The sequence below is a fragment of the Salvelinus alpinus genome, chromosome 28, assembly GCF_045679555.1.
Source record: "Salvelinus alpinus chromosome 28, SLU_Salpinus.1, whole genome shotgun sequence".
NCBI lineage: Eukaryota > Metazoa > Chordata > Actinopteri > Salmoniformes > Salmonidae > Salvelinus > Salvelinus alpinus.
Window position 1 is genome coordinate 30194457 of NC_092113.1, and position 22439 is coordinate 30216895.

The 22439-nt window shown below is 41.5% G+C and overlaps 1 protein-coding gene across 1 annotated transcript in view; it reads left to right on the forward strand.

The window, feature by feature from the left end:
• The first annotated feature begins 7748 nt into the window (after positions 1-7748).
• LOC139556872 (ankyrin repeat domain-containing protein SOWAHC-like) overlaps positions 7749-22439 on the forward strand; it is a 29150-nt gene continuing 14459 nt past the window's right edge. The window contains exons 1-7 of the mRNA XM_071370970.1: positions 7749-8041; positions 10373-10434; positions 10803-11081; positions 16839-16937; positions 19215-19274; positions 19573-19674; positions 20880-20894. Of these exons, the coding sequence (XP_071227071.1) occupies positions 7918-8041; positions 10373-10434; positions 10803-11081; positions 16839-16937; positions 19215-19274; positions 19573-19674; positions 20880-20894 (741 nt within the window). The 5' untranslated portion in view covers positions 7749-7917. The remainder of the gene's footprint in view (positions 8042-10372; positions 10435-10802; positions 11082-16838; positions 16938-19214; positions 19275-19572; positions 19675-20879; positions 20895-22439) is intronic.

Here is a 22439-nt window from a genome sequence, read left to right on the forward strand (position 1 = left end):
TTTTATTGGTCAAGTACACATGTTTTGCAGATGTTTTTGCAGGTGCAGGCAAATGCTTATCTTTCTGGCTCCAACAGTGCAGTAATACAAAACAATACACACACATCCCAAAAATACAGGAATTAAGAAATATCAGAACGAGCAATGTCAGAGTCCAGAATAAATATATACATTGTGCATTCTGAAAGTATTCAGACCCCTTGACTTTATCCACATTTTGTTAGGTTACAGCATTATTCTAAAAAAAATTTTTTTTAAATTCCCTCATCAATCTACACACAGCACCCCATGAATACAAGCAAAAACAGGTTTATAGAAATTATTGCTAATTTATTAAAAATAAAAAAGTGTTCAGAACCTTTACTCAGTACTTTGTTGAAGCACCTTTGACAGCGATTACAGCCACAAGTCTTCTTGGGTATTACGCTACAAGCTTGGCACAGCTGTATTTGGGGAGTTTCTCGAGTTCTTCTCTGCAGAACCTCTCAAGCTCTGTCAGGTTGGATGGGAAGTGTTGCTGCACAGCTATTTCCAGGTCTCTCCAGAAAGTCCGGGCTCTGGCTGGGCAACTCAAGGACATTGTGACTTGTCCCGAAGCCACTCCTGCGATGTCTTGGCTGTGTGCTTAGGGTCGGTGTCCTGTTGAAAGGTGAACCTTCACCTAGTCTAAGGTCCCGAGCTCTCTGGAGCAGGTTTTCATCAAGGATCTCTCTGTACTTTGCTGCATTCATCTTTCCCTTGATCCTGACTAGTCTCCCATGTCCCTGCTGCTGAAAAACATCCCCACAGCATGATGCTTCCACCACCCTGCTTCACCGTAGGGATGCGCCCAGGTTTCCTCCAGACGTGACGCTTGGCATTCAGGTCAGAGTTGGACTTGGTTTTATCAGACCATAGAATCTTGTTTCTTATGGTCGGAGAGTGCTTTAGGTGCCTTTTGGCGAACTCCAAGCGGGTTGTCGTGACTTACTGAGTAGTGGCTTCTGTCTGGCCACTCTACCATAACCCGATAGTCACTCTGACAGAGCTCCATAATTCCTCTGTGGAGATGGGAGAAACTTCCAGAAGGACAACCATCTCTGCAGCACTCCACCAATCAGGCCTTTATGATAGTGGCCAGATGGAAGCCACTCCTCAGTAAAAAGCACATGACAGCCTGCTTGGAGTTTGCCAAAAGGGACCTAAAGACTCTCAGACCATCAGAAACAAGATTCTCTGGTTTGATTAAAACAAGATTGAACTCATTGGCCTGAATGCCAAGCATCACATCTGGAGGAAACCTGGTGCCATCCATACAGTGAAGCATGGTGGTGGCAGCATCATGCTGTGGGGCGGTTTCTTCTACAAAGTATTGACTCGGGTGTGAATACATGTATATTAGATATTTCTTTATTTCATTTTCCAAAGATTTCAAAAACCATGTTTTCACGTTGACATTATGGGGTATTGTGTGAAGATGGGTGGGAGAACATCCATTTTGAATCCAGACTGAAACACAAAAAGTAAAGCGTATGAATACTTTCTGAAGGTACAATAGAGCAGCAGTCTCTAAGGTGCAGGGTAAAGTACCGGGTGGTAGCCGGCTAGTAACCTTCACTGTTCAGGGCAGGATCCTGGTGCAGGCTTGCTTGTGGTTACTATTTATCAGTCTGATGACCTGGAGATAGAAGCTGTCTCACGGTCCCAGCTTTGATGCACTTGTACTGTCTCCGCCTTCTACCGTGAACAAAAATACAAACGCAACATGCAACAATTTTAAAGATTTTACATAGTTACAGTTCATATACATAGTTCATATACATAGTTACAGTTCATATACATAGTTACAGTTCATATAAGGAAATCAGTCAATTGAAATACATTCATTAGGCCCTAATCTATGGATTTCACATGGCTGTGAATACAGATATGCATCTGTTGGTCACAGATATTGTACCTTAAAAAAAAGGTAGGGGCGTTGATCAGAAAACCAGTCATTATCTGGTATTTGCCTCATGCAGCGCGACTCCTCTCATTCGCATAGAGTTGATCAGACTGTTGATTGTGGCCTGTGGAATGTTGTCCCACTCCCCTTCAATGGCTGTGCAAAGTTGCTGGATGTTGGGAAGAACTGGAACACGCTGTCTTACACGTCAATCCAGAGCATCCCATACATGCTCAATGGGTGACATGTCTGGTGACTATGCAGGCCATTGAAGAACTGGGACATTTTCAGCTTCCAGGAATTGTGTACAGATCCCTGTGACATGGGGCAGTGCATTATTAGGGGCAGCAGATAGCCTAGTGGTTAGAGCGTTGGACTAGTAACCGTTGCAAGATCGAATCCCCGAGCTGACAAGGTAAAAATCTGTCGTTCTGCCCCTGAACAAGGCAGTTAACCCACTGTTCCTAGGCATTCATTGAAAATAAGAACTTGTTCTTAACTGACTTTCCTAGTTAAATAAAGGTAAAATTAAAACATTTTAATTAAATTATCATGCTGAAACATGAGGGGGTGGCAGTGGATTAATGGCACAACATTGGGCCTCAGGATCTCGTCACGGTATCTCTCTGCATTCAAATTGCCATTGATAAAATGCGATTGTGTTGGTTGTCCGTGGCTCATGCCTGCCCATAGCATAAACCACACCACCACTATAGGGCACTCTGTTCACACGTTGACATCAGCAAACCGCTCGCCCACATGATGTCCTACACGCTGTCTGCCATCAGCCCGGCACAGTTGAAACCTGGATTAATCCGTGAAGAGCACACTTCTCCAGCGTGCTAGTGGCCATCGAAGGTGAGCATTTGCCCACTGAAGTTGGTTACGATGCTGAAATACAGTCCGGTCAAGACCCTGGTGAGGGCAACGAGGACGCAGATGAGCTTCCTTGAGATGGTTTCTGACAGTTGTGCAGAAATTCTTCGGTTGTGCAAAGCCACAGTTCCACAGGTGAAGAAGCCGGATGTGGGGGTCCTGGGCTGGCGTGGTTACACATGGTCTGCGGATGTGAGGTCGGTTGGACGTACTGCTAAATTCTCTAAACTAACGTTGGAGGCAACTTATTTTTGCAAAGGAGAAATGCATACTAACAGTGATGTAAACACATTTGTGCACACATTTTGAGAGAAATAAGCTTTTTGTTCTTATGGAACAAAAATCTGTGATCTTTTATTTCAGCTCATGAAACATGAGACCAACACTTTATATTTTGCATTTATATTTTTGTTCAATATAGATGGTAGCTGGTTGAACAGGCCATCAAACATTTTGTATTGGACTAAATAGTGTGTGCGTGGCGTGTGTAGTGGAGTACACAATGGATATCACATTCTACATTTACATTTTTAAAGAGTAGTGACCTGACTGTTGGGTACCCAATTTACAAAATTACATTGATTTCCTCACACTGTAAGCAGTCTATGGACAAGGTATGACAGCAATCCATGGTTTGGTTTAGTTTCCCTGGCACAGTTTCCAAATGCTAACGTTTTAGCATGGGACCGATATTAGAATTTTTCGTGCATGTCCAATTCATCTGAAAGTATCTAAAAATTATTGTGAAGCTCAACAAAGTCACAGATGTTTTCAACATAATGGGCTAAAATGCTAATATCGGTCCCATGAATTGAATTTGTAAGGAAACCAATGTAATTTGGTAATTTGGATGAATCTCTTTAATAGCAAAGTTGCATGGTTTGAGGATTCACTGACTGGCTTTGAGAAGGGATTTTTTATGTTCTTATTTAACAGTACTGAGTGGTCTGTGTCTTAAATGTCTGAAATGGAGTCCAGTCAGCCTAGTAACGTTACTGGACTAGCGATTAACATCACATTAGTGTTCTTATAAACTGCCAGCAGATGGCGTTACAAATCTTTGGTGTTTCATCATTGTATTTCACCAATATCAGTTCCAGGGAGAAGCAAGATATTTATACTCTTTAGCAACGACTAAAATTGATGGATCCTTATGTTTACATCTCTACATACTTGTTTCAATTGAGTTGATTGTGTATAGCACAATACCTCTTCTGTTGAGGTAGGTGTACCATTTACTACAAACTCTGGATCCTCTTATTAAGCGGCGCACAATTGGCCCAGCGTCGTCGGGGGTTTGGCCGGGGTAGGCCGTCATTGTAAATTATAATATGTTCTTAACTGATTTGCCTAGTTAAATAAAAAAATAAGTATTATTATGTGCAATATGACAATCAGAAAGCTTCCTAATGTATTTTCAGAGTTTGGCTGATGTTGCTGTTTTTTTTTTACAAGTGGACAGTGTGACGGGTTGAAGAAAGTTTGGGATTTGTGGTTTTAGCCTGGGTGCCTGTCTGTTTCTGCTGTCTTGCCAACAACTTACTGTATGTGGAATTGTCATGCTTGACAATGACAATGGTGCAGGGAAAAGTACAAACAGATCGGGGACAAAGCTAGTGTTGGGTTATTTATTAATCAAGATCATATTTTATATTCCTTTACAGAGACAGTTCCTGCTGAATCAGTACAGATGTAGGGTTTTAATTTGAGCCAGTTTGCTACAGCAGGAAAATTAACCTGCAGCAACAGTCAATGTGAATTATTATGTGGATTTTTCATAAGGGAAAATCAAGTCAGAAATTTCAAAATGGAAATTACAAACATCTAATACATTGCAGGAAAGTTCTCCTGCAACAGGATGATCAAATTAAGATCCTACATCTGTATGAACTCATGATGCATGATGGGATCATACCATATATTTCTGGCTGACTAACCTATCCTTCCTTTTCCTCAGTACTACTCCTCAGCAAATTAAACATTTCCTTTCACTGCTGCATCCACATATTCCCATAACAAGACACGTTGTTTTCATGCGGAATCTTTGAATAGTGGGATGTTCACGGTCCACAAGTGTGTGGCAGATCTTCCAGAGGCATGGCAGGAACATGCATGCACGTAAGCGCGCACACACTCAAGCACACACACACACACATACATATTCACTTACAGGGATTGCTGGTCCTGTGCTGTCCTACCTTGCCCTGGCTGTAGTGTGCGCTGGACAAGGTGTATTTACAGTTGATTATATCAGCTAATCGGTGCATTACAGCATGTTTATTCCACACAAGCCCCTAATCCACATGGAAAAGGCAGCATGGCCCCTCTGGGATAGTCTCTAGTCTTAATCTGATCCAGAATCCGGTCGTTCGGTGGGCGGTGTCTCCTCCCTTGCTCACATCTGGCCCTGTGGGATTTAATGTTGTAATCCTTGATTTTAAAACAATTTTATTGTGCTTTAGCGCTGATACCCTGGACTTTAATTATTGAAATGCAGCTTTCGTTTTGAACCACAAAGTAATTACACAACCTCCGCTATATTAGCCTTTCCTAATATGGAACGTGTGTGGTACACAGAATGTACTCTCACTGGACACTGCAGTGCGGTGTGCACGTCCTCACAATTATAGTCGGAAAGGTGAAAGACATTGCTTAGAAAGTGTTTAAAGAAACAGTTTTTTAACCAGGTTATCAGGTCAGATTATGTGATGTTACTGTTGCAGAAAAATTGGTTTGTCCAGAAATTAGTGTATGTAAAAGAAGTATGACATGAGGCATTGTTATGCTCTCCCACTTTTGCTTTGTTTTTTCAACATTGGGGTACTCCCTCGAACTCTTATGGTGGCAGTAATTACGTGCTGTATATGGGATTGTGGATGTATTGTCTATGATGAGATCCATTTTAAATATATAGTATTATCATCCTGGTTGTTCTGTTTTGTTCCAAGCAGCTGGGGAATGTGAGGGTTAACACTCCTCCCTGTGACAGATGTCAAAAAGCATGCTGTAAAAAATGTCAGATTAACACAAAGGGGCACTTTGTGCAAATCCCGATTATGGAGAGCACTTTCGTTTATTAAAGTCTGCCAATCCCTGTGCTCTTTTGGAGCTGGGATTAAAATCAGGTAGACACCATTGTTTGTCTAAACAATTCCCTCTCTAATCTAAGCTCTCCCTCCTTCCCGCTCTCCTCAACTTGTTTCCTCTGTAGCTTGGAGCATAAATGGGACCATGGCTGGCCGGCCGGCTGGCTGGCTGGATGTACTGACAGCAGGGGCTTATGTTATGGGTCGTCCGCTTGCTACTGCCACCACAGATTCCCATTAATCAACATCATCCCCTTTAGAAGAGCTAGGTGATTGGATTTAGGATGTGTTTTTACAGAGGGGTAAAAAAGAACAGATAACTAAAGCATGTTCACAAGGTCTGTGCTGTGAAGAGGCCCACGGACAAGTGGCAACCATATAGAGTGGATCACCATGCTAGTCATAGTGAACATCTGCCCTATATCAGAGCCAGGACACCACCAGTCCATGTCACGCGATGCCATTAGTTAAAGACTAATTGACCTTCATATTGTTGGAGACTGAGAGGGCCACAGCTCTCAGAACATCTGGCCCCTCAAGGCCCCAAGGCAGACTCTGGGCCCCTGAGGGTTTAAGCAGACAGGTGCCCAATAATCAGGTCATGGGTCACCCTGTGTGTTCGTGGTGGAATCGTTGTTGTTACACATCTCAATCACATCCAGGAGGTTAGACCAAGGAAGTTAGACGAAGAGCAGTTCTTTTCAAAAGTAACATTTTGGAAATGTTATTATTTACCGTGATTTCTATAAAGTAGTTGTATTCAAATTGTTTCCCCATGGACATATGTCAACTTCACACCTCTACCGGCAAATCCTACCTGCTTTATATATTAGGATTTGTGTCTTCATTACTGTGATAGATCTACTTTCAAATTCTCAGCTTCTGTCTGGCCTTTTACAACACACAGACATGGCATATGTCAGCGGATCATCATTCTTTATCCTCATAGTAAAAGTTAGGATGTTTTCAAAAATGGCAACGCATAAGGTCTCATTTTTTTGTATGAACTGCAAGATTACTAGGGCCTACTCCACACTGTAATTGTATCAGCTCATAAGAAGCTTATTGTCATCTCAACATTGTAATTTTTAGGATGATAAAACATATGAAATTGAAATCACAAGCATATTTCTTAATTAAATGGAAACTCATTTAAAGAGTATCTAGCTACAAGTGGAAAACGAGAGAGAGCAAGTGAGATTACCGAGGTAAATCGAACACATTTAATATTCAGAACGCATTGACACAATTAATCTGACATTGTGGTGTAGGATAATACCTTAACTGACACTAGACATCAACTATAATGGGCCTCTGTCTGAGCACCATGGTCCATCTTGCTGTGGCATATGGTTCCACACCGGAGAGATGCTTTCACCTATGTGAACCCAACTAGTCCTACTGCATGAGTTGTATTATTCTAATGGTGACTTTTGTCACGAAATTCAAAGGAAAATGTTTTAATCTAAACCTAATAAAAAAAGTTTTAAAAATCTAAAAATTCAAAGGAAAATGTTTTATTCTAAACCTTAAAGTCATATCATAGATGAAGTGTCTCCCTAAAAGGCAGTAGAATTACAAGCATTGAAGGCAAACATAGGCCCCTAGGTCCTAGACTTTGTGGAAGATGCTGACTCAAAGGTTATAAAATAACGATACTATAGACTAGGCTAATAATGCATTGAAAAAGGATGGGTTGCTCAGTGCTATGCCAAAGACTTTGACATTGTAAGAGAAGCCTAGGAGTTGTTTGAACAAATATCTATGCCACTGTACTAAAGTTGTAACATGCTGTCAAAAACCCTTGCTGTCTCCCTCTCAGCTTTGTTTCAGTCCTGAAAGAGTTAACCGGAGGAGGCGCATTGAGTGGTTGGGTTTGGGTGGAGTTCGGTGGAGTAAAGTTGGATGTAGTATACACATTTTTTTCTCTCAAATTAGCCAGGATACGTTACAATGTCATAGCAGCAAGACCATAGGAATTCGGAAAGAAACCTGATTTTATCATAGAACACGAGCATAGATATATCGATAATGGGTGATGTAAGTGAAGAATCGTTGTTGGATTATTTCTACTCAGCCGGAGGGAAAGTAAAAAATTCAGATTTAATGAAAACATACAAGCCTTTTATTGGTCACAAGGACATGGAGCTGCGTGGTAAGTAGCTGTACATTGTGTCTAAAATGTAGAATTGAGAAAGGATTTAACCTCAACAGCAACAGTTTCATGTGTTCAGTGATGGATGGCTTTTAGCGATGTCACTGACCGTACCATGTCTCGCCTCGTGCGACATCTGTCATGTAGCTTTCATGATATGATCATATTCAACGGTTTCCAATTTCATATATAGTTTTCCCGTAAACCCATTTGTTTCTCATTGTTTCCAATCCCCAGTCGGTTAGCTTAAACGTAACATCTGCTTTACATTAAAGGTCCTTTAAACAGATACAATTACACCAGGAATTCTGTCATTTCCTTTGAGACCAGTTATAGCTGCATGAATTCTCCAGTGCCCGCTACCCAAGCCTCAGATCCAGACCACTCCAACGAATAATTTTCACCATTGGACTGTGGTATTCTGTTGTTGTGACCTTACAACAATGCTTCACCCTGATAAACAGTGTGATTATGATGCTGCCTTTCTGTAATTGATACCAGCCCCTGAATCATGAACCCAAGACAGCATTATCCTTAAACCCGAGACTGTGATATAAAAATATGTTGTTATGCTTTACCAATCATTTCCCATGCACTACACCACAGCATTTTTCCAGCTTGGTACTGGATAAAATAACTAGGCCTTAACATGTTTGACCGGCTCTAGATAAATGATTATCTAATGTGACCTTGTATTACAGTTGTACGGCTTGTACTGTCCAGATGCTATCTCAGTGGTACAGTGGTTGACAGAGGTTTCCAACGAAAGCTGCTTTACTGTGCCATCTGACATGGCTGGAGTGTCCAATTATGGAAATGATTTTCAGTACATACAGTACTTAAAGTCTGTTATAACAACATGTGTTCCCTTCTTTAATGGGCACTATTGCACCATAATAGTGTTTTAATCGTAATGCAATAAATTATGCCACATAACAGCACAGCTAGATCTCTAATGGAGTGCTCTTTTATTACGATGGAACAAAATGGGGACATTGTGGGAACGTGATATCTAACATTGCTGTGTCTGTCCAGTTGCTATGGTTATCTGTCTACTTCATGCTAATGAATAACTGCACATGTAAACTGTGTCACCCCTATATTACTAAGTCAGGAATTATTTTGTTGATGTGATGTAAGTGGCCACTTCCTCTGGATTTCCTGTTTTTGTGGATGTGAAGTTGTGAACTACTGTCTCATTCTGAAATGTTATTTCCTTACCCTGCTGTCAGGAAAAAGGAAAGAGGTCAATTGTCCAGCTGTATATATTCTTTCATACCTAAGCATTCTTTCAAACACAGGGCTTCTGCCATTAGTATTTTGTATGTTGAACTAGGATGGTCTATGTTAATTAAGTGGTCTGGCCGCTGGAGTAATGGATCAATTCTCAGAAACAGTACCCTATATAAACCAACGTCTGTCAGCATCAAGTCTGAATATAATTTCACAAACTCAGTTGTATCTGTGAGAGAAGGAGTTAAATAGTTAACTATTGTAATAGCCATCCATCTGCAGTTGGTTTGGGTTCCCATAGGAAAGCTTTAATACTGCAGAAATAGACAGATAGGTTGGGGTTGGGATTTTTGGAGATGATGCGTGAGTAGAGTTTTTTATTTTTTTTGCCTGCTCTCATGTTGGCAGCGAGAGGTCTGGTTTCCCCTCTGTCCCCTCTGTCCCTTTTCCCAGTCAGTGACTTTGTTCTGAGATGATTGTTTTGCAACTGGAGCAGTGCTTGGCCTGCAGAGGAATGAAGAATGACAGCCCCTCACTCCTGCAGCCCCTGGAGTTCACCCCAAATTGCACCCTATTCCTTATATAGGGCACTACTTTTGCCCAGAGCTCTATGGGCCCTGGTCATAAGTAGTGCACTAAATTGGCAATAGGGTGTCATTTGGGACAGAGGCCTGGTCTCTGCAGGCAGGAGGAATATGGTGAAATAACAGGGAGGGGAGATCAACCACCAGCCTTCACAGGCCACACAATAATCTCAAATAGCCATCACGCATTCTTCTGGTTCAAAAGGTCTACATCTTGGAATGCCAGAGTGATGCAACAGCCTTATTTAGAGTAAATAGAACATTCCGTTTCAGATAAATCTAATCAATCATAAGATAACACTTGATCCTATTAGTGGTTATTATTCCATAAGAAATCTATTACTACACTTGTTATAAAGTATTGTTAGACCAAATTATATTTGTTTTCCTCGTCATCCTTTGACATGTTTTCTCTAAATCCCTCAGAGAATGAAAGTCTGAGGTTTTGGGAGAGAACAAAAAGTGATATCATGTTTTTGAAAGTGGATATGCCAACATTGTTTCTTTTCCCCAGCCAAATACAGAGAGGAGTTCAAACAGACCATCGACAGGATTGCTGTTGTGAAATCAGAGAATGTAAGTGAAGTAGAGCTTTTGACCATTTGTGGATTGTGTGCCGTGAAAAGCTGTGATAAAATCAGTGTGCATATTTCTTTAATGCTCCACACTCAAATCAAGTTCCCTTTCCACAATATTGAGTCAGCCATGGTAGTTAAATTGTATGAAACTAAAAAAGGATATGGCATTTCTTTGTTGGGTCTGTTTACTATGTAGTTTGTTGTGTTATTGGTTATATACAGTGTTGTTATTACCATTCAGTTACATAGTAATTAGAAAGGGCAACTTACAATAATTACTTTACTTTTAGGTCAAAGTTGACCTCTCACATACAGTAGGCCTTTACCCTCCTCATCTCCTGCCGGTCTGCTGTCTGTCCCCATCAGGGTGAGAAGTACCTAGTTCTGAAGAAGAGATACCGGCAGCAGAAGCAGGACAGTGAGACAGAGCCTGGGACAGACAGACAGGCCAGCCCTGCCAGGCCATCGGCCTCAGCCCAGTGGGATGGGTCAGGGGTCTCGTCTCTCTCCAGTGCCCAGATGGAACCAGACCTCCAGCCTGAACCGGCCAGGGCAGAGGAGAGGAAGCCTTCCCAGGTGACGTGGTGTGGAAGAGGCCCCAGCATTACTGTCACAGAGGCACCCGAGCAGGAGCACATGCAAGAGGTCAGTCTCTATGTTGGCTCACTAGACTATGTCCTTGATACTTGTGTGTGCCCTTTAGTCTGCTCAAGTCTGTGTAACAGTGTAACTTTAGTCCGTCCCCTCGCCCCGACCCGGGCGCGAACCAGGGACCCTCTGCACACATCAACAACAGTCACCCACGAAGCATCGTTACCCATCGCTCCACAAAAGCCGCGGCCCTTGCAGAGCAAGGGGAACCACTACTTCAAGGTCTCAGAGCAAGTGACGTCACCGATTGAAAGGCTATTAGCGCGCACCACCGCTAACTAGCTAGCCATTTCACATCTGTTACATCTGCACATTTGATAAAATATAAATGCCATGACAGCATTAGAGAGGAATAAGTCTGTATGAAAACAAGACTTGCCACTACTATCAGTCTCATCCATTTCCTATGGAATTGAGTTAAGTATGACTGCTCTCTCATTCTGGCATCAGACCTCATTCTGGGCATAAGAGTTGAAGCACAGACGGGTTTAATGATGAGAAAGTCAAACAACTTGTTCCAGTGGCTGTATCTTTTACTCAAAGGGTGTAGCTGTTCAGAACCAAATTTAGCTTGTCATTCCCATTATGTTTGAGCTGCAAAATTGTAATTGTATTTCCTGATAAATCTGGGGTGGACTGGAACCAGAAATGGCAACTGAACTGGCATTTCTAACACACCAGCCCATTCTTTCCCTTGAGGCCCCCACACATTTTTCCCCTCATGCCCCCCCCCCGTTGAGGCCCCTCTTATTTGTCAGATAATTATAATTTAATGCTAAAAACCCAAGTTAGACAGGCCCACTGGGCTAAAAATGGACCAGCCCAGTGACCGCCCCTGCGATAAATGTAAGGGTAATTTGCACAATGATATTTGACCTCAATAAAACCCATTATTCTGCTCTTCAATTTACACGATAATCTGGCTGAAGTGATTTTACATATTGTTCATGGAAAACAATCTTAGTAGTAGTGTGTAGTGTGTCTACAATCCTAGCATTCAAAGAGATTATTCAGTACCAGTAAAAAGGTTTGGACACACATACTCATTCCAGGGTTTTTCTTTATTTTGACTATTTTCTACGTTGTATAATAATAGTGAAGTCATCAAAACTATGAAATAACACATATGGAATCATGTAGTAACCAAAAAAGTGTTAAACATATCAAAATATATTTCATATTTTAAATTCTTCAAAATAGCCACCATTTGCCTTAATGACAGCTTTGCACACTCATAGCATTCTCTCATCCAGCTTCATGATATAGTCACCTGGAATGCATTTCAATTAACAGGTGTGCCTTGTTAAAAGTTCATTTGTGGAATTTCTTTCCTCTTTCCTGCGTTTGAGCCAATCAGTTGTGTTGTGACAAGGTAGGGTTGGTATACAGAAGATAGCCCTATTTGGTAAAAGACCAAGTCCATATTTTGGCAAGAACAGCTCAAATAAGCAAAGAGAAACGACAGTCCATCATTACTTTAAGACATGAGAGTGCAGTCGCAAAAACCATCAATCGCTATGATGAAATTGGCTCTCATGAGGACCGCCACAGGAAAGGAAGACCCAGAGTTACCTCTGCTGCAGAGGATAAGTTCAGTAGAGTTACAGTGGCTTGCGAAAGTATTCACCCCTCTTGGCATTTTTCCTATTTTGTTGCCTTACAACCTGGAATTAAAATATATTTTGGGGGGATTTGTATCATTTGATTTACACAACATGCCTAGCACTATGAAGATGCAAAATAAAATAAAAAGTGAAACAGACAAGAAATAACACAAAAAAACAGAAAACTTGAGCGTGCATAACTATTCACCCCCCAAAGTCAACACTTTGTAGAGCCACCTTTTGCAGCAATTACAGCTGCAAGTCTCTTGGGGTATGTCTCTGTAAGCTTGGCACATCTAGCCCCTGGGATTTGCCCATTCTTCAAGGCAAAACTGCTCCAGCTCCTTCAAGTAGGATGGGTTCCGCTGGTGTACAGCAATCTTTAAGTCATACCACATATTCTCAATTGGATTGAGGTCTGGGCTTTGACTAGGCCATTCCAAGACATTTAAATGTTTCCCCTTAAACCACTTGAGTGTTGCTTTAGTAGTATGCTTAGGGTCATTGTCCTGCTGGAAGGTGAACCTCCGTCCCAGTCTCAAATCTATGGAAGACTGAAACAGGTTTCCCTCAAGAATTTCCCTGTATTTTGCGCCATCCTTCAATTCTGACCAGTTTCCCAGTCCCTGCCGATGAAAAACATCCTCACAGCATGATGCTGCCACCACCATGCTTCACTGTGGGGATGATGTTCTCAGGGTGATGAGAGGTGTTGGGTTTGCGCCAGACATTGCGTTTTCCTTGATGGCCAAAAAGCTCAATTTTAGTCTCATCTGACCAGAGTACCTTCTTCCATATGTTTGGGGAGTCTCCCACATGCCTTTTGGCGAACACCAAACATGTTTGCTTTTTTTTTTAAGCAATGGCTTTTTTCTGTCCACTCTTCCCTGAAGCCCAGCTCTGTGGAGTGTATGGCTTAAAGTGTTCCTATGGACAGATACTCCAATCTCCGTTGTGGAGCTTTGCAACTCCTTCAGGGTTATCTTTGTTGCCTCTCTGATTAATGCCCCCCTTGCCTGGTCCGTGAGTTTTGGTGGGCAGGTTTGTTATGGTGCCATATTCTTTCTATTTAAAAAAAATTGATTTAATGGTGCTCTGTGGGATGTTCCAAGTTCTCTGTACTTCTCCACAACTTTGTCCCTGACCATTTAACTAATTATGTGACTTCTGAAGGTAATTGGTTGCTCCAGGTCTTATTTAGGGGCTTCATAGCAAAGGGGGAGAATGCATATGCACGCACCTCTTTTCTGTTTTTAATTTTTCAGAATAAAAAAATAAAAATAATTTCACTTCACCAATTTGGACTCTTTTTGTATGTCTATTACATGAAATCCAAATAGAAATCCATTTAAATTTCAGGTTGTAAGGCAACAACATAGGAAAAACACAGTTAACCCACTGTTCCCCGGGCACATAAGACGTGGATGTCGATTAAGGCATCCCTCCGCACCTCTCTGATTCAGAAGGGTTAAATGCGGAAGACACATTTCAGTTGAATGCATTCAGTTGTACTACTGATTAGGTATCCCCTTTCCCTTTCCCTGTTCAGAGGAGACTACGTGAATCAGGCCTTCATGGTGGAATTGCTGAAAAGAAACCACTACTAAAGGACACCAATTATAAGAAGAGACTTGCTTGGGCCAAGAAACACGAGCAATGGACATTAGACCAGTGGAAATCTGTCCTGATGAGTCCGAAATTGTAGATTTTTGATTACAACCACCATGTCTCTGTGAGACAGAGTAGATGAATGGATGATCTCCACATGTGTGTTTCCCATCATGAAGCATGGAGGAGGAGGTGTGAGGGTGCTTTGCTGGTGACACTGTTTGTGATTTATTTAGAATTCAAGGCACACTTAACCAGCATGGCTACCACAGTATTCTGCAGCGATACGCCATCCCATCTGGTTTGCGCTTAGTGGGACTATCATTTGTTTTTCAACAGGACAATGACCCAACACACCTCCAGGCTGTGTAAGGGCTATTTAGGCTACAATCAGCTGACCTCAACCCAATTGAGATGGTTTGGGATGAGTTGAACCGTAGAGAAGGAAAAGCGGCCAACAAGTGCTCAGCATATGTGGGAACTCCTTTAAGACTGTTGGAAAAGCATTCCAGGTGAAGCTGGATGAGAGAATGCCAAGCGTGTGCAAATTTGTCATCAAGGCAAAGGGTGGCTACTTTGAAGAATTTCAAATGTAAAATATATTTTCATTTGTTTAAAACTTCTTATGGCTGCAATCCAGTTAACGGGATGATATGACGACAGCCAGTGAAAGTGCTGGGCACCAAATTTAAACAACAGAAATCTCATAATTAAAATTCCTCAAACATACATGTATTTTATACAATTTTTAAGGTAATCTTGTTGTTAATCCCACCAAAGTGTCCGATTTCAAATAGGCTTTACAGCGAAAGCACCACAAACGATTATGTTAGGTCACTGCAAAATCACAGAAAAACACAGTCATTTTCCAGCTAAAGACAGGAGTCACAAAAAGCAAAAATAGAGATAAAATGAATCACTAACCTTTGATGATCTTCATCAGATGACAATCATAGGACTTCATGTTACACAATACATATATGTTTTGTTAGATAAAGCTCATATTTATATCCAAAAACCTCAGTTTACATTGGCGCCATGTTCAGAAATGCCTCCAAAATATCCGGAGAAATTGCAGAGAGCCACGTCAAATAACATAAATACTCATCATAAACTTTGATGAAAGATACATGTTTTACATAGAATTAAAGATACACTTGTTCTTAATGCAACCGCTGTGTCAGATTTCAAAAATCTTTACGGCAAAAGCACAATATTCAATAATCTGAGAACAGCGTTCAGCCACAAAAGGAAGCCATACAGTTACCCGCCAAATTGTGCAGTCAACAAAACTCATAAAAAGCATTATAAATCTTCACTTACCTTTGCTGATCTTGTCGGAATGCACTCCCAGGACTCCCACTTCCACAAGAAATGTTCGTTTTGTTCGGTAATGTCCATCATTTATGTCCAAATAGCTATTTTTGTTAGCGTGTTTGGTAAACAAATCCAAAGTCAGAAAGCGCGTTCACTAAAAGCTGACGAAATGTCAAAAAGTTCCGTAACAGTCAGTAGAAACATGTCAAACGATGTATTGAATCAATCTTTAGAATGTTTTTAACATAATTCTTCAGTAACGTTCCAACCGGAGAATTACATTGACTTCAGATATGCGATGGAACAGAGCTCCCTCTCATGTGAACGCGCATGGTCAGAGCATGGTCAGGTCATGGTAGACCTGACTATTTCCTGTCTCCTTCGGGCCCCACTTCACAGTAGAGGCATCAGAAAAGGTTCTACAGACTGTTGACATCTAGTGGAAGCCGTAGGAAGTGCAAACTCATCCATATCCCACTGTTTGTTCAATAGGGGCTGTGTTGAAAATCTACCAACCTCAGAATTCCCACTTCCTGTTTGGATTTTTTCTCAGGTTTTTGCCTGCCATATGAGTTCTGTTATACTCACAGACATCATTCAAACAGTTTTAGAAACTTCAGAGTGTTTTCTATCCAATACGAATAATAATATGCATATATTAGCAACTGGGACTGAGGAGCAGGCAGTTTACTATGGGCACCTCTGTGCACCTTTCATCCAAGCTACTCAATACTGCCTCTGCAGCCATAAGAAGTTAACACTTTTTTGGTTACTACATGATTCCATATGTGTTATTTCATAGTTTTGATGTCTTCACTATTATTCTACAATATAGCAAATAGTAAAAAATAAAGAAAAACCCTTGAATGAGTGTGTGTGTCCCAACTTGGCTGGTACTGTATGTTAAGCCGATAGTGTCATTGTCCACAGAAGTATGTATGAAGCGTTCAAGCTCAAACTGTATCTACTCACACTGTTGTTGAAGGCAGGAAAAGGTCAACAGCACAACACAAGTAGTTTCTGCATAAAGTGTGAATTGTAGCTGATCACCTCAACAAGCCGTTAACAGAGCACATTTTATACCCTGTGCACTGCACATGCAGTATAATGTGGCTAGAACTTTGGCAGAGCTACAGTAACCAGGGGTAAATTGAGAATGTTCGTATTAAATGGAGAATGGAGAAATGGCGTCATTCTGTATGTTATGTCGCTGTGCCTCCAGGATCAGCACACTGAGAGAAAACCCTCACCGTCTGTTTCGGAGGAACCCCTTGTGCACAGCAACGGGGAGAATGAGCTAGACAGAGACTCAGGGTCAAAGGTGAGAGGCTAGTGACAGCAGGATTAAATCTCAAAAGGTCTTTCCTCAATTCCTTGCATCCCCTCTCCTCGCCTCCTCATAAAATTGGAGAGAAGCGGAGAGAGTGTTAGAGAAGTTCTGAGGAGAAGATGTCTTCCAATGCTCTCCTCACATCCCTCTCAAAATGTCAGTGGGAGGTGAGGAGAGCAGCTCCAGGAATCAGGAAAATACTTTTGAGATTGAATTTTCCCCTGATGTTACTTCATCATATTTCACTGTGTTGGATTTTAACAGGTCTGTGGAAAGAACCAGTTGTCAGCAAATATTCCCCTGTGTAAAAATACTGTTAAACTGTGGCAGGTTGAACTTCCTCTTTGCACTCTGTTTATACTACTCTCATTTGCTCTTGAAGAGCTTGGTGTTCTAATCTCGGGCTCTGAACGTTGTTCTAATCCCTGGTTCTAAACGGTGTTCCAATCCCTGGTTCTAAACTGTGTTCTAATCCCTTGTTCTTAACTTTATTCTAATCCCTGGTTCTGAACAGTGTTCTAATCCCTCGTTCTGAACCTAAACAAAGGGAATGGAATTACATGACAGGGAGAAGAAAAGTGCTCAGAGCTCTTATTATTGTAATAATTCAGAACTCAACGATAAAAAAATTCTGTCCAACAAATAGACTACAAGTTCTTCCACACCGATCTCGTCTAACAATTTCTGTATGCACCTCGCTTTGTACACGGGGGTATTGTCATGCTGAAACAGGAAAGGGCCTTCCCCAAACTGTTGCCACAAAGTTGGAAGCACAGAATCGTCTAGAATGTCATTGTATGCTGTAGCGTTAAGATTTCCCTTTAGTGGAACTAATGGGCCTATCCGAACCATGAAAAACAGCCCCAGACCATTATTTCTCCTCCACCAAACTTTACAGTTGGCACTATGCATCGGGGCAGGTAGCGTTCTCCTGGCATCCGCCAAACCATTAGTCCGTCGGACTGACAGATGGTAAGGCGTGATTCTTCACTCCAGAAAACGCGTTTCCAATGAGTCCAATGGCGGCGAGCTTTTTATTTTACATTTTTATTTGACCTTTATTTAACTAGGCATGTGAGTTAAGAACAAATTCTTATTTTCAATGACGGCCTAGGAACAGTGGCTTAACTGCCTTGTTCAGGGGTGGAACGACCGATTTTTACCTTGTCAGCTCGGGGATTTGATCTTGCAACCTTTCAGTTGCAAGTTGGAATGGTGGCATCCTATGACTCTGCCACATTGAAAGTCACTGAGCTCTTCAGTAAGGCCATTCTACTGCCAATGTATGTCTATGGAGATTGCATGGCTGTGTGCTCGATTTTATACACCTGCCACCAACGGGTGTGGCTGAAATAGCCGAATCCACTAATTTGAAGAGGTGTCCACATACTTTTGTATATATAGTGTATTTTTCTTCCCCCGTAATTTTTCTTTCCAGCAGAGAAAAAAGTGGACATGTGCCAGTGTGGAATTGGTTGAATAAATAGGCCTCCACTTTTCTTGTTACACAAGGCATGTATGACAGCGACATGAAAGAGTTGTGTGTTTTACACCATCTCTCTGTATGATCTGAGAACAATTAGCAATCAAGAGCTTGACAAAACAAAACATAAAGAAAACGGCAATTTTCTCCCCACATTAATCAGCCAGAATGACACTTTTGTGCATTCCGAGAATTCTGTGCTTTATTTTCTGAGCATTTTTGACCCTCTGTAAAACGGTGTGTGTTCACAGTTATTATTACATTGTACCCTTGGTGTGAAAAACTGTGTTTGCGCTGTGGCTCAATTTGCCATCCTGTCTGTTTGTATGTCTGTCTCTTTTTGCATCACTTCATCCCTTTTGATCTCTGAAGTTTAAGGTGATAAATACAAACAGTGTGATTGTAATAATGATGTGTGTGTGTGTGTGTGTGCGCACGAGTGTGAATTAGGCTCTTAGCACATACTCATCATATTCCATGATAATTTACTTGAAGTAAGCGCTACCAAAATAGTGCAGTACCCTTCATAATAAATCTGCTCAACCATTGATCTATGGACTGCCACTTTTGTCTAAATGTGACCTATATGTATGTACCTTAACCCAGCACTGATGTTTTTTCAGAAAATATGTATTTTAAAGTCGTGGATTTTATTGTATTGATTGTTTTATTGTGTATTTATGACTATTGTGAATTGTGTCAAAAAAAAGTCAGCATTAGCTGCCATTGATACTTTCTTTATTAAATTGAAATAAACCATTCTCTGATTTGTGTATGTCTCTCAGTCAGAGTCCGAAGAGCAGGAAGAGGAGTGTACGGGCAGTATGGGCTCCACCCCAGTGGCTGTGAGTTTCCTCATTAATATACAGGTAGCATTAATATACAGAGGCGGCAGGTAGCCTAGCGGTTAAGAGCATCACCGCTTCGAATTCCCAAGCCGACTAGTTGACAAATCTGCCGATGTGTCCTTAAGCAAGGCATTTAACCCTAGTTGCTCCTTTAAATCGCTTTGAATATGCGCGTCTGCTAAATTACTAAAATGTAAATGTATACAATCATATATTCATACTACACGTTAATGTATACAGTACTGTGATGTCTGTGCTGGCCATTTACTTAGCTCATCCACTCCCTGTCCTACAGCTGGACCCTGTGGAGAAGGAATGGATCTACTCTGCTGCGTGTGGCCGTCTCTCTGACCTCGCCCAGCTGCTACAACAGGAGCCCTCCCTGGCCAACAAGAAGGTAACTCCCCCACATGCCCCAACCCAACGTTGCCCTTAAAAATGTGTTATAAGTCACCCTCATCATTCTGTATGCCATTGCAATATAAATGTTGTGGATTAAAAAGTAGCCATGTTTTAATGGGATGCAGGTAAAAGTATTCTAAGATGTTTAACTCTGTCAGAGCACCACACTGATATTGAGTTTTTTCCTTCTTTCCTTCATTTGGCTTTAAAAGGACTTCACCTCGGTGAGTATACTTTCTCCAAGCTTTTGAATATAATAAATATGTATACTTCATGTGCATGAGCGGTCTACATAGAAGAGTGTATGTTATGACCTGCATGAACTTTGTAGTTAGTTTGACTAATATTGTTTCTTTTCTGGTTGGAATCTGCTATGTTGTTCCTGCCTGTGACCATGACTGTCTCTCTCAGGGGGTAAGTAGACTGACTATTGATATCCCACTGAATGGGCAGTCTTTATATGTTCTGTCTCTGAATTCTTGACCACTTAAAAGTGCCTAACAACAATAGCCTATATTACGTGTATTAACATTTGGTCATGATTGCTCATATTTTCGTTGCTCATCATTATCAACAGGTAAAAAGCAGTGTAAAACCTGCTCCTAACTCCCAATTCCATATGTACTAATTGCAAATAGTCAACATTCCATAGTTTTTGTTTTACTTAATTGTATTTTAAAAACCCTGTGATGTAAAAACATCAGATCATGCATTTCCTGCGGTGCCACTATCAAAAGGATTATGAAAGATAGCTTTTTAACTCCTGAACCCCCCGCCCCGCCCCGCCCGACAACCCAAATCCCTTTATTGGTCTCCCTGTGCGCTCAAGAGATTTGGGTTTATGTTTGTTGTCCCTCCCCTCTGTTGGGGTTCTCACACTGTCCTGTTTCAGACCACCTTCTAAGACCTAACCCTAAGCCCCTGCCATCACCATACCCACCCGGAAAATATACAAGGGTCGCCATTGAAGTGCAGGGAGATGGGGGGGGGGGGATTAGAGAGAGACTCTTAATGCGCCACAAAGACTTCAACCACTTAAAGATAATCTAAAAGTTATAGAGCAGGCTGAGATTAATTGAAGAACAATTTTGGTTGTGTCCTCGGGAAGATGCTAAATCTCCCTCGGACGGCTTTGATGCCCACCGAACCACCACCCTTCGGCGATGAAGTCACCCTTAACTAGGGCCTGAGTTTGAGGAGGTCTGGGTTTCATTTGTTCCTTGGTCTGAGGTTGTAACTGACTCTGTAACCTACAAAGATTAGACCATTCATAAACTTTGACTTTCACAATAGCAGATGCATTGTGTAGCCTTACTCTCCCCCTCAACTTTCATTAACTAAGACTTGCTTATTCAAAGACCAACATATGTTAACCACATCTAACATATAGATGTAGGATCTTCATTTGATCACTCTTTTGTTGGTAAGAATTTTCTAGCACCGCAGGAAGTGCAGATGAGATTTGTGAGTTATATAAATTCACTGAAAACCCACACTAACACATGGTAATATTAACAGAAACATAAGCGTTTTGCTGCAGCTGCGATAACATCTGAAAAATATGTGTACAAATATAGACCAATAAAATTTGATTTTGATTTGACAGTATTGCACTTTTCATGTTACCTACTTTTAGCTAACTAATAGCCTCCGAAGTATTGGGACAGTGACAATGACAAAATACATTATTTACCATTAATTTCTATTGGGCACAAAATAATCTGAAACACAACCAAGACAAACAGCAAATGCATCCAACATTCAACTTGATGTAATCATTGAAAATAGGACCAAATATTTAACTTTTTAAGTGCATTTTGTCCAATACTTTTGGTACCCTAAAATGGGGGGACTATGTACAAAAAGTACAAACGGTTAACCCACAAATCATGAAAATACCATCAAATTAAATCTGACAGTCTGCACTTTAACCTAATAATCATTGTATCATTTCAAACCAATGTGCTGGAGTAGAGCCAAAACAAAAATTGTCACTGTCCCAATTATTTTGCGGCTCACTGTATGTCAAATTAGGATCCTACACCTGTATCATATTCCTTCATGATCTCCATCTCTCTCTTTTACTTCATCGACATGTGACATGGTCTCCCCCCTCCTGCCATGTTGGACTGGGATGTACTTCCTTTTACCCTGTCCTGTAGTTTGTAAGTATATCATTCTCCAATCACTCCTCAGTGGTCTTACTATGAACAGCAAGGCGTCACACATGTCATTTTGTCAGATGTGTCTCCAGTTGACCAACCCTCGGCCCTTTGGCCACTACTTACTTACCTCCACAATGGGTATATGACACACACACACACACACACACACACACACACACACACACACACACACACACACACACACACACACACACACTCACACTCACACTCACACTCACACACTCACACACAAAAAAAGTTGGTCATCAGTCAAGCAGGCAGGCATGCGGGGGGTGGCCCCACCGGGCTAGGACAGGAACGAGAGGCACGTGGAGGGGTTGAGGCCACATCCTGTCCGACCTCGTCCGTCACTCCTGCCCACTAGGGGACCCGCCGAGCAGCCACTCAAACGACCCATCCGACCAATCCGTCTTCAGCGTGTGACAGGGCAGACAACAGAGATAGAGATACTCAGAGCCAGACTTCATCTATCACAATCTGTCTCCCAGACCTGTTTTTGACATCTAGAGGTATATCTTCCCCCATGCTTCTATGAGAACTGATATTGAGGTTTTGGTATAGTTCACTGAGGTTG